Here is a 13,013-nt window from a genome sequence, read left to right on the forward strand (position 1 = left end):
GAGTGCCAAAACATTTATATACTAGCGAAATGGGATATACCATCTTAATGATTGAAAAGTGAAAAAAATATATAAAGTAACTGAAGAAGCAAAGGCCAACACGTCTTAATTGGTTTAATACTACAATAATGCAATGGAATTTGTTAATTAAATAAAAAAATGTTGCATATAAATAAGCAATGTATCGGATAATGTACATCTAACTATGCTTTATACATGCATTTTTGTCAGAAATTAATTCATACAAATCATTAACAGGACCACATTGTTGAGTGTATGTTTTAATTCCTCAACTTCATCAATGAGTAGACTCGTTATCATGCACCCCTCACTTTACTTAAGAAGAAGTCCCGTTTGCGCCAGAGAATAGCAATTATCAGACTTTATAAATGATAAAAATGTTTTAATATTTTGATACATTTTATATCGAGATCTATATACAAAACAGATTCATTTCTTGCATTGACAATTTTCGTTTTTACCTTCAAGTTACTCAATACAATGGAACAGACTGTTGAATTCCTTCGATGAATACGATTTGCTTTAATTTTGTTTTGTCTAGAAAAAGATATCTATAAAACTAAAATATGAAATCAGAGAGAATGATAGATAGAGATATCTATTTTTTTCTTTTCATATTACATGTATTAAAATAACTGAGACAGGAATAATTTTACAATTAAGCATATGTAAAACAAATGTGCTTTTATTTTCATTTTACAGCAGCTATTTCATGTTCCATAAGATAAAGCAGCTGAGCATTTGAATAAATGTATCAGCAACATGCATATCTTTAGCATATTCTAACTTATGTGGTATTGTTTAGTATACTGTAGGTACAAAACTACACAAACATCAGTTTGACAGATCAACAAATGCACAAATGAATTATACAAACGTCTCCATGCGGCAAAATAGTGAGATTCATCCTCGGATAATTCGACAATTGTAAAAATGCTTGCCGTACGGATTCCTTGTCGCCATGTAATTCTAAAGCAATCCCTAATAAAGTGTAGGCATATTCCGCACTTCAATTTCGTATCAAATAACGTTCTGCCATAACAAGTTCTAGACCTTCTAAGGAATCCCGACACTGTCTTACATTATTGAGGTGATGATGACAAAGAAAACTAAGGAAGTATGCATACGCTGTGGATGGAATAATATGAGTTATATTCCTTCCCTCAATTGAAAGTTCATCTGGTGTTAAAGTTGAATTTACCGTTAATCGTATAGAATCTACGAACATAAATTTCAGCAGATAAGCAACACTCTTCTTGTCAATTGTTTGTAGTTTAAGTGATTGGTAATGGATATCTAACATTGTTATTCCTGGGTACAGTTTATCGGGAGTACATTTCGATATAGAATACCTAATGATGTGTAAAGCTGTCCTGTATTGCTTTCTTTTGTAAAACAATGAAGCTACCATAAGCCATCCAGAAACAGCGTCATGATAAACATTTGTTAGCAGAGTACTTAAACAGGATTTGTACTGGATGTATTGGTATTTATTGTTGATAATTGCACCATTAAGTGGTAAACGCTGAGCTATATATTTACACCTATGTGATATGTAGTATGCATAAAAGTGTTTCAATGAAAATTTATGACACCTTATGTTGTGTAATAATCCTGTGTTGAATATAACTAACTCAGAATAAATTGCTAAGAAACGATTTGCATTATACAACATACTGGATTCCACTATTTTCTTAACGTCATTTACATAAAATGTAAATGGTTCAATTGGAAAATTCCACATCGATACAGCAAAGTTAGATATCTGATCTGAAAATAAAATGCATCGCCAACCATAGCTGTGTAACGTGTTTAATTTGTTTAAAAGTACATCACGAGCACGGCCCTCTATTTTGTTCTCGAACATGTTGTTTTCTGGAATGAAGTAATGTAAACAAACTGAGTACTCAACACAATAAACCAGCCTGTTAAAACATCGCATGAAACAATGAATAAGATTATCAGGCTTCCATACAGATGATGGTAGTTCTTCGGATATCCAGAAAATAATTGTTTTAAGGAAATACGAACAGAGTAAATCTTTACATTCATAGTCATTTGCTATAACATCTTTCAAAATTATTTTTAAGAGAACATAGCACATTAATTGGGTGTGAGTAAATGTATTAATTAGAAGTTTTTCAGCCACTGAAAAAGATACTCGCCATTCTAGATCTTCTTTTGGTGATCCGTGAACTCCGATCGGTACAAAAAGTACCCCGTGATTTATAATGCTTTGTTTAACGTTATGACTTGGCCATGAGCTACTTGATCTTGTTATCCAATTTACAGCAGAAGATATCCACGTTTTACAATGTAAAGATAAGGCAAAATCAAAAACTCCTTTTTTGTCAGTTATACACGGTCCATGAACATCGAAACGATGAATTTGTTTGTCTTTATCCCCACACAATAAAAAATTTTCCTTATATAATGCACTCGAAAAATAATGTTTACCATTATGTTCTTCACAACATTCGAAAATATACTGATCTCTGCTATATTCTAGTCTTAATTGAGTAAAACCATGTTTTACATCGTCTGTATCCATAGACAGATAAGTTATACTTGGATCAAAGTCGGGTTGTTTATCCGCATTCACATTAATAGATTTTATTACTTGCATTACATCTAAATCACTTCCTCGCATTTCAAGTCCTTCTCCATAGCTTCCACTTGTTATACATGTCCATGACTTGCTACTTGACAAATTATCTCTCACCGAGTTCATTAATCTGATTGTTTTAACATGTTCTTCTGTTCCTACGATGTTATGACACACATAGTTATACAGAGCTAGTGATATGTGTGAAATACTAGTGTCTGTAATTAGAAAAATAAAACAAACATGGTAAGAACATTGTTCAAGGTATGTATCCAAAACTGTACATTTATGATGCCTTCACTAATTTTGTTGACAGTTATGTTCTCCACAGTATATTTGTTTTGAACATTTAACTTAAATCAAACGAGATTTGAATATACAGAGCATTGGCGGATCCAGGGGGGGGGGGGGGGGCGGGTTCCGGGGGTTGGAACCCCCCTTTTTTTTGGCCGATCAATGCATTTGAATGGGAGCATATAGGTGGAACCCCCCTCCTTTTACTCTGGGTTGGGGACCCTCCTTTTTAAAATGGCTTGATCCGCCCATGCAGATGATGTGATATAATAAAAATATTAGTAAAGTTCAAAATAAATGAATTTGCGTCAGGAAAAAGCTATTACATACATAAGTGGACTTACAAATCAAAACAAAGAAATAAGAGACACAAAAAAAAAACGTAGTTTTGGGGAAAATGTATTTCCTTCAAACTCTTCCATAATATAGATTTTCTTTTTCTTCAAAACGCTATTAAAGTACGGGTGACCGTACTATTTTTCATACTCAACTGTAAAAGTCGCGCAAAATTTTCCTATTTTGTTTGAATTACTTTAATTATATTTTCTATTAAGAGTAATCTCTCCCTGAATATATTAGTTGGATAGTTTTTTATTTTTAAATAAAATCCCAGGTATCTGGTATTTTTTTTTAAAACAGTCTTAACAAGACATCGATTACTTGTAGTGCCTCTCCATGCTTCAGGTTTATGCTCTTATAATATACTATATTATGGAGTGTGTGTACGAGCGAGATATTCTCTAGTTCATTAGGAAGTTTTTTTTCTAAACGTAGTACATTTGTACTTCAATATTCGGCCCCATTCTACTATTTAGTAAGACGTCAGTCGCTACCCTTATATACCATATCTTTTTCGGGTAATTAATACGGATAGCGTTTGACATTTTTAGCAGAATCATCTTTAGCCGAACAGATTTATCATTTTTACATAATTTAATTCATTGTATGCTGGTTCATATTCTGGACGCCAGTCTTTGCTCCTTTCTAATATAATTCACAAACAAAAAACAAATATGAAGCTTAGAAATGGAAAAATATTAAATACTAAACTCGTTCAAAGGGTATCTACACGTCTCAATCTTCAAATCGCTTACCTAAAAATACTACCATCGCTAACATTTTTAACAAAAAAAATCGTGGTTACCCTTCTTTCGATTAGTGTCATGCCAAAACATGACTTACATGTCCCTGTCTTTCCACCAACAATACGGTAAAGTCCGCGTTTAATGGTCGCACATTTTCTTTAAAATTTGAAATTGATATAACTTGAAAAACAAGCAGTATTATGTATTTACTCACATGAAACAAAATTGGGATGCGGTATTCAGTACGTAGGTTAAACTGGACGATATTTATCTAAACGCACCCAAGAACATCTGTATCATTTAAAAAGACCCAAAAAAATCATAAGTATCATTTATTAACACCTTAAGAAGAATATTTAGTAGATCAACCTTTGGAAGTAGTAAATAAGCAGCCTGGTGAATCTCATTCAAAGTTTGTACGATCACGAAAAATAATTGAATTAAATTGGATTAAAATTACAGACAGTCTACCCTGTCGGTCTTAATGATAATATCATGGGAATTTGCAATATATCAAGAACCGATTCTGTTAACATTTTCGGACTTTCAATAATAGCCATTTTTTTAAAGATTTTAATATGTTTAATATCAGTGAAAATACACCTACTTCGTGTAATTGAAGTAATTCCGAATACATTTATTGGCCCATTTCCCATGTTGTAATAGATCTTAACATCGTCCAAGACCGAGAGTTAAAATCATTCCTCAGTAAATGACCTAAATACCGTCCCCCGTCAATTATTAATTTGAATGAGTGTCGTAATATCATCCACGACTCACTCAGTACTTGCTGTTTGAAATGGATAAAACGGAAAAAAGCTGACAAAAAATCTTTGGACTCTTTTTTTTATTCAGTAATAAACATAGTTGGTATACGTATTCAACATTTTAAAGAACATCTTACTCTTAACAATAACCACAATAAACCTATTTCGCGTATCAAACATAAACTAAAAGAACTAGCCAAGGAATTTGTTTTTGTCCCGGCCGATAAAGCTGCTAATCATATTATAATTGTTTGACGTAAATTTTACATTGAGGTTCTACAAAAAGAAATCACCAATTCACAAACATTCCAATTGACTCCATTTTCAAAAAACTACATCTGTAACAAACATTTCTCGTTTTTTTTTAATATAGATTAGACCGTTGGTTTTCCCGTTTGAATGGTTTTACACTAGTAATTTTGGGGCCCTTTATAGCTTGTACTTCTGTGTGAGCCAATGCTCAATGTTGAAGGCCGTACATTGACCTATAATGGTTTACCTTTTTTTAAATTGTTATTTGGATGGAGAGTTGTCTCATTGGCACTCACACCAGATCTTCCTATATCTATAAACTTTTAGCTACCGCTTTACAAGCAGAACCAAAAACAATGAAAGTCCAAACTATGTAATGGCTTCCGAAGCTACATAAAACACCTTACAAATATAGATTTATTTCGTCTTCAAGCTATTGTTCCTCTACTAAATTATCTATTCTTCTTACCAGTACACTTGGTACAATCAAAAACCTGAAAATAAATTGTTCAAATAAGGTCTTCGAAAAAAGTGGAATTAATTACTTTTGGAGTGTCAAAAACTTGTTGAAAGTACTTGATAAATTGCATGCTTATATTGGTGATTTTGAATCTGTTTTGATTTTTCTACCCTATTTACCATACCACATTGCCTCACATTCTCATTGAGAGAAAAATTCACACACCTAATTAAATGGGCATTTAAAAAGTCAGAATGTGAATATACATGTTCAAACTCTATTATAATTATGTCATTTTTTAGCAGCAATGAAAAAAAATATGTCAATTGGACATGCTTTGATACTATATCTGTACTTGAATTTTTACTAGATAACATTTTTGTTCGCTTTGGAGATTCCGTATATCGCCAGGTTATCGGAGTTCCAATGGGGACTAGCTGTGCACCACTGATTGCGGACCTGTTTTTGTATTGCTATGAATGACAAATGATGACAAAAACCAGCAAAGACCCATCGACACAACATCTGATACACAAATTTTATAATACTTTTAGATATTGTGGCTCTCAATAATGACGACTTCAGTATGTATACTAAAGACATTTATCCTGTTGAACCAACTTCAAATAAAGCTAATACTAACAATGACCACTGCCCTTATCTCGATCTTGATATCTATATCATTAACGGAAAGCTTAATACTAAAATGTATGATAAAAAAGAGATGATTTCTCATTTCCTATCCTTAATTATTCATTGTTAGAAGGTGACGTTCCCTTGTCACCATCTTACAGTGTTTATATATCTCAACTTGTACGATTCGCTCGTGTGTGTAACAATGTTTTAGATTTTAACGAGAGAAATTTATGTATTACTGAAAAATTATCACACCAAGATTTTCGATATCAGAAACTAGTCAAAACATTTACTAAATTTTATCATCGGTATAAGGACATCATTCGTAAATATAGCTCAACATGCAGACTTCTTTTACGTTCAGGTATATCACATTCAATATTTTATGGAAATATTCTTTACACAAGTACAAAAATGTCAGTATTCACCTCAGAAGCTTACACAACCTTTAAATAGACTTATTAAGAAGGGATATAGTTACGATTCTGTTGTCAGGTCATTAAAGATTGCATATTTTGGCGTTAATATTGATTCACTTATAGGGTCTTGCATTGGAACTAAACACAATTATTTAAAAACTAGTTGTTGGCATGACACGGGTTATGTTCTTTTCGTACATGTTATGATGGTATAATACTAAACCCCTCACGGGAGGGATTGTGCCTGATATTCATATGAAGAAGACATAATCTTTCAATCAGTTTAATTGAAGTCTGGAGCTGGTATGTCAGTTAACTGCTAGTAGTCTGATGTTATTTATGTATTATTGTCATTTTGTTTATTTTCTTTGCTTACATCTTCTGACATCAGACTCGGACATCTCTTGAACTGCATTTTAATGTTCGTATTGTTATGCGTTTACTTTTCTGCATTGGCTAGAGGTATAGCGGGAGGGTTGAGATCTTATAAACATGTTTGCCGCATATTTGCGCCTGTCCCAAGTCAGAAGCCTCTGGCCTTTGTTAGTCTTGTATTATTTTTTATTTTAGTTTCTTGTGTACAATTTGGAGTTTTGTATGGCGTTCATGATCTCTGAACTAGTATATATATTTGTTTAGGGGTCAGATTAAGGACGCCTCCGGGTCCGGGAATTTATCGCTGCATTGAAGACCTGTTGGTGACCTTCTACTGTTGTCTTCTTTATGTTCGGGTTGTTGTCTCTTTAATACATTCCCCATTTCTATTCTCAATTTTATTGTTTGTAAAAAAAAATGACAGTTTTCAAAATTGCAGATTTAGGCAAACCCCTAGACCTTATTGTATAATGCTACCTTTCTATGATTTTTTGTTTTCTATATGAATAAGTCATTTTTCAGCTATGTTGATGCGAATTCATTAACATTGCATTTTCAATGTGAAAACAGAATAACTTAAAATGATCTTTGCTCGTACTCATTTAACTAATTGAAGGATATACAAATTAATGTTTTTACTTACCTACAGTCTCGTAAGCCTACAGTTTACTGACGTACTAAAATTACCCACTAAGCAATATACTTTTAACTTTGTAATTCGGTTATAAATGGCAAGAAACATTGCAATTGAGGTATCTTTCGAACTACCTCCAGATAAAAACAGAAAAATTGACACGAACCCTTCCAGAACTTGGTTTATCTCAGGGTAAGTAGAACATATTACACCAGTTGCAATCGGAATGTTGATAAGTTTTAGTTCGGGCATAAGTCTTATTAGCTGATATCACAATCAAAGAAAGATAAAATTGAGAATGGAAATGACGGGTTGTGATAATAATGTATTCGAGATTGTTTATGTGTATAAATTTATTCGTGGTTTTGTTATAAAAGATAATACGATTTTTTTATATGAAATAAATTTAAATTGTTTACCTTTCATCCTCTTAGTCTGTTATATACATTTGGGGTTGAACCGTGAATTTTCGTAATATATGCTTTCGTTTCCAATTTAAAAAAACATGTACGTGTACATACAACACGACAACATTTACATAAAAAAAAACAGTTGGTTACTATTCTATCACATTATACATAAGATTGTCTATGCTTATTAAAGTTAAATCGTTTACCTGCCTTTCTCTCAGCTTGTTATAGGATTTGATATGAAATATGTTTTTCCCGAAATATCAACTTTCGTTTTCATTTGAATTCCACGTAGATATATCACCTACGCAATACTTTGTAATTTGAATTTAAAAACCCAAGTATATCAATATGGCGAAAAGGACAACTAAGATATAAAAACAAAAATTGTATACACACGTGACAAATTAGATATTAGTGTGTTTGTTTATCGTCATATTGAACTTTAATATATGTATGTTTTACATAGACAGCAGACCGTTACTTCATTTTCACTTTATGTTTAAATTTGTTAATATAAATTAAAGTTAGATTGTTTACCTGTCATCCTTTTAGCCTATTATAAGATATAAATTAAAGTTAAATTGTTTACCTGCCATCCTTTCAGCCTGTTATAAGATTTTATATGAAATGTGTATTTCCGTTATACCAACTTTCGTTTCCATTTAACTTAAACCAACTGATAACACCTGTATCAGGTCGAGAACTCTAGATTTTCTGACGTCAGAATATATTTGCATAGTAATTTCCAAAACACAAGGCCAATATGGCCTTGAAAAACTGACCAATCGACTCAATGAACTACAATGCATTGTGGGCTACTACGAGTAAACTACTACTTAAATCACGTGGAATTAGTGGGAAAACAGTCAATTAATATATTGTCTGGGACTCTCATTACCAAAGTTTTTATTCTGCAAATATATTTAATGTAAAATATATAACGTAATCTTCAATTTGCATGCTCAGATTAAAAAAATATTGTTTATTGGCTTCACGATTCGACTTTCTTTTTCGCCTTGCAAACTAGTTGAACCGGTTTTGTGCATTGTTATGAATTGAACCTGCATTAGTTTCACGACATGACACAGTGAAATATCCACTGAAGTGACCACTGTCCAGTAAGAAAATCATTTTGAGCTCTTTTAAATCTGTATAATGTCATTGCAAAATCATTTCTGCCTAGAAAAACACGAAACTTTCATTGAAACACTTCTTTCTGTACTGAATGTGTATTTTTTTTATCAGGACCTGAACTTATAGTAAGAACATCATAATATTCAGTATGCTAAAAAGAAGTGTTATGAAAGCGGCAGGGGCCGGGTCCAGCCATTTTAAAAAGGGGGGTCCTAACCCTGGACAAAAGCGGAGGGGGTTCCAACTACATGTCCTCGTCCAAAAAAAGGGGGTCCATCCCCTGGAACCCCCGCCACCTGGATCCGCCACTGAGCGGGTACATACCGTAGCTCAATACATTTTTTTATAGTTTCATCCATCGATAATATCCGTTTGTTGCTAATTTTATCACAAAATATACCTCAGAGGTTTTTTTATCGTTCGGCTGCTGTCCTGTTGACATATGTAAAATATCTCCAATATTAAAAGTCTCTGGATCCTAGTGGGTGCCATATTACTTATTTATTTTTTTTCTAAAACGTTCTTTGTATATAGAAATAAGAAGATGAGGTATGAGTGTCAAATAAAACATCTTTCCAACAAAGACATAATTTAGTAAAGTAAGCAGTCATAGGTCCAATGCTGAAAAGTAAGCTATTAATGACCCCAAAATTACTTGTGTAAAACAATCCAAACAAAAAAAAACCAAAAAAAAAACCGGCCCAATTAATATATAAAAGGACAAGAAATCTATCCCATCAAAAAAAATATATATTGTATAGGAGCCTGTATTTCAGTGGTTGTAGTTTGTTTATGTGTTACATATTTGTTTTTCGTTCATTTTTTTTTTTTTATATAATTAAGGCCGTTAGTTTTCTCGTTTGAATTGTTTTACATTGTCATATCGGGGACTTTTATAGCTGACTATGCGGTATGGGCTTTGCTCATTGTTGAAGGCCGTACGGTGATCTATAAATGTTAATTTCTGTGTCATTTAGTCTCTTGTGGACAGCTGTCTCATTGGCAATCATACCACATCTTTTTTATTATAGATCCAACGCTGCAATTTTCACAAAATATATCAAATTTTCCACCTTGTCGCACATACATATGGATAAAAATCCTTACAGCTTATTTCCTAATTCACGTGGAGCAAAACTTTGGTTTGCTTGCTTGCTTTGTTTGTATATTGTACAAAATATAAAATATACAAGTTAAACTATGCCTATATATATATATTGTTTAAAGATGTCAATCGTATTTTCAAAGCTTGTATAAACAACTATAAATAAGCAAGCCAACCAAAGTTTTACTTTGCAGGTTTAAGAAATCAGCTGTAATGATTTTATTCAGTTTGGCAAATGTCCAAGCCCGTTAAAAAACGAACAAACTGAAACTACAGTTGCTGACTTCACTACCTTAAAAAAAAGGGGAAACAGTTTGGAAGTCCCATATACTGAAATGTGACCAACAAAAATACTTATAGATTTTGTTAACACTGCCATGTATGTAAATATTTCTTCGCCTTTTTTACGAACACAAAATTCAAGGATCCCACATTTGCCTTTAATTATCTATACAAACATTGCTGTACTCTTGAATATCAGCACCGGCTGTTATCGACGGCTTTCTTTACACCAGTAAGTTTGTCTCGTGAGTAATTGTGTTTTTCGCTGTTGTTTCGTTGCTTCTGGTGGACAAATACATGAAATCTCTGTGCCATCATCAAACATGTTAATGGCTATATATCGGGTAATTCAAACCCTTTTTTCTTCGCATAGAAACAACTCTTCGTTAATCTGAGCATGGAAGTAATATTTTATATCACGAACTATAAATGAGGATACACAAAATGAAAAACTAAGCGAAATTGTGAATCCCGCATTGCACGAAAAAATGTGTTGTATTTCAGTAAATAACACGTGTTCTTGGTTGATTGTAAACACGTAGTAGTCCATCATGCATTGTGAATCATTTAGTGGATTGGTCAAAAACCTAGGTAAAAATAAATTGCGTCACATGTAAATAAACAATTACATGTGCGAGAACATAAGTATGCTAATTTATGCATTTCCATATAAGGTAGTGGTCTCGACCTGTGTATGTACACAAAACTATTTTGTAATTTGCATTTAAAAACTCAGGTACATTACACATTGTGACAAACTAACATATCAATACAAAATGTGTACACACGGGGTGAACTAGGTTGTATATTTCCCTCAGTTCTAGTTTGTAACCCGGATTTGTTTTTCTTAATCGATTTATGAACTCTGGGCAGCAGTATACTACTGTTATTTATTTATGTTACTGTTGATATTTAAGTTATGCAATATTTTTTGTAACAGAGGCAGCAGTTCATAATTATTAATAGTATATTAAAGATTGAAATGCCTTAATAGTTATCAAAAGTACCAGGATTTTAATTCAGTACGCCAGACGTGCGTTTTGTCTACATAAGACTCATCAGTGACGCTCATATCAAAATAGTTATAAAGCCAAACAAGTACAAAGTTGAAGAGCATTGAGGATCTAAAATTCCAAAAAGTTGTTGTGTCAAATACGTCTAAGGTAAAACCTACCTAAGAATGTGAATAAATACATTTAGAGTTGGATTTACACATCTGCTTTATATTGATTCTAGATAGGTTCCTTATAAGTAATTACAGTTTAGAAAAGGAAGTAGGTAAATTAGAATAGATCATTAATTATTTTGTCAAACCATTGATAACATGACAAGATATGTAAGTGATAATGTCAAACATAGGTGCACACATATTGTCTTGGGGAGGGATTCATGGATTTAAAAAAAATCGCTTCCTTAAAGGGGCACTAGCTACGAGATTTTTTTTGGCTCAATCAGTAATGAAAAACAAATAGTGAAATCAGAATTCATTTTAGTACCCATAAGGTGATAACAGAACTTAAAGATTACATGATTTTGTTTTTATATAAAATCAATTTTATTGTTAACCTTTAATTCTCTTAGACTGTTATACAAATTCGAGGCTGAACCGTGAATACTCATAATATTTGATTTCGTTTACAATTTTAATAACATGTATATGTACATGTACAACACGTACACAAGATTTTACATTAAAATAAAGCAACATCCGCTGGTAACTATTCTATCACATTATTGATAAGATTGTCTATGCTTATTAAAATTAAATCGTTTACCTGCCATTCTCTCAGCTTGTTATAGGATTTGATATGAAAAGTGTTTTCCCGTAATATCAACTTTCGTTTTTATTTGAATTACACGTAGTTATAGCACCTACGCAATCCTTTGTAATTTGCATTTACAAATCCAGGTATATCGAACATGGTGAAAAGGAAAACTAAGATATAATTAATAAACCTTGTGTACACACGTGGTAATTAAATTAGATATTAGTGTGTTTGTTTATCTTCATATTAAACTTTAATATACATATGTTTTACATGGACAGCAGAACGTTACTACTTTATCATTTTATGCTTAAATTTGTTGATATAAATTAAAGTTAAACTGTTTACCTGCCATCCTTTGAGCCTGTTATCGGATTTTATATCAAATGTGTATTTCCGTTAAACCAACTTATAACACCTGTTTGTAGACGAACTATTTTGCAATTTGCATTTAAAAACTCAGGTACATTCAACATGGTGACAAACTAACATATCCATTAAAAAGTGTACACACAGGGTGTATTAGGTTGGATATATATCCGGTTTGTGTCATTGTTCTCCTCTTATAGTTATATTTGTTATTCTAATCGGATTTTGTAATTGCTTAGTTCGTTTATGTGTGTGTGTTGCATATTAATGTTGTGTCGTTGTTCTCCAGTTATATTTAATGCGTTTCTCTCAGTTTTAGTTTGTTACCCCGATTTAGTTTTTCCCATCGATGTACGAATTCTGAACAGCGATATACTACTGTTACCTTTATAGTTG

At 32.3% G+C, this 13,013-nt stretch overlaps 1 protein-coding gene across 1 annotated transcript; it reads right to left on the reverse strand.

The window, feature by feature from the left end:
- Positions 1–688: 688 nt before the first annotated feature.
- Positions 689–12,381, reverse strand: LOC139502330 (uncharacterized). Its single transcript, XM_071291777.1, has 4 exons — positions 12,258–12,381; positions 8,551–8,647; positions 5,494–5,518; positions 689–2,844 (listed from the first exon to the last, which is right to left on the reverse strand). Exon 4 carries the CDS (start codon positions 2,750–2,752, stop codon positions 1,031–1,033), a length of 1,722 nt encoding a protein of 573 aa, XP_071147878.1. The 5' UTR covers positions 2,753–2,844; positions 5,494–5,518; positions 8,551–8,647; positions 12,258–12,381; the 3' UTR covers positions 689–1,030.
- Positions 12,382–13,013: the final 632 nt, after the last annotated feature.

This window comes from Mytilus edulis, chromosome 13 (genome assembly GCF_963676685.1).
Source record: "Mytilus edulis chromosome 13, xbMytEdul2.2, whole genome shotgun sequence".
NCBI lineage: Eukaryota > Metazoa > Mollusca > Bivalvia > Mytilida > Mytilidae > Mytilus > Mytilus edulis.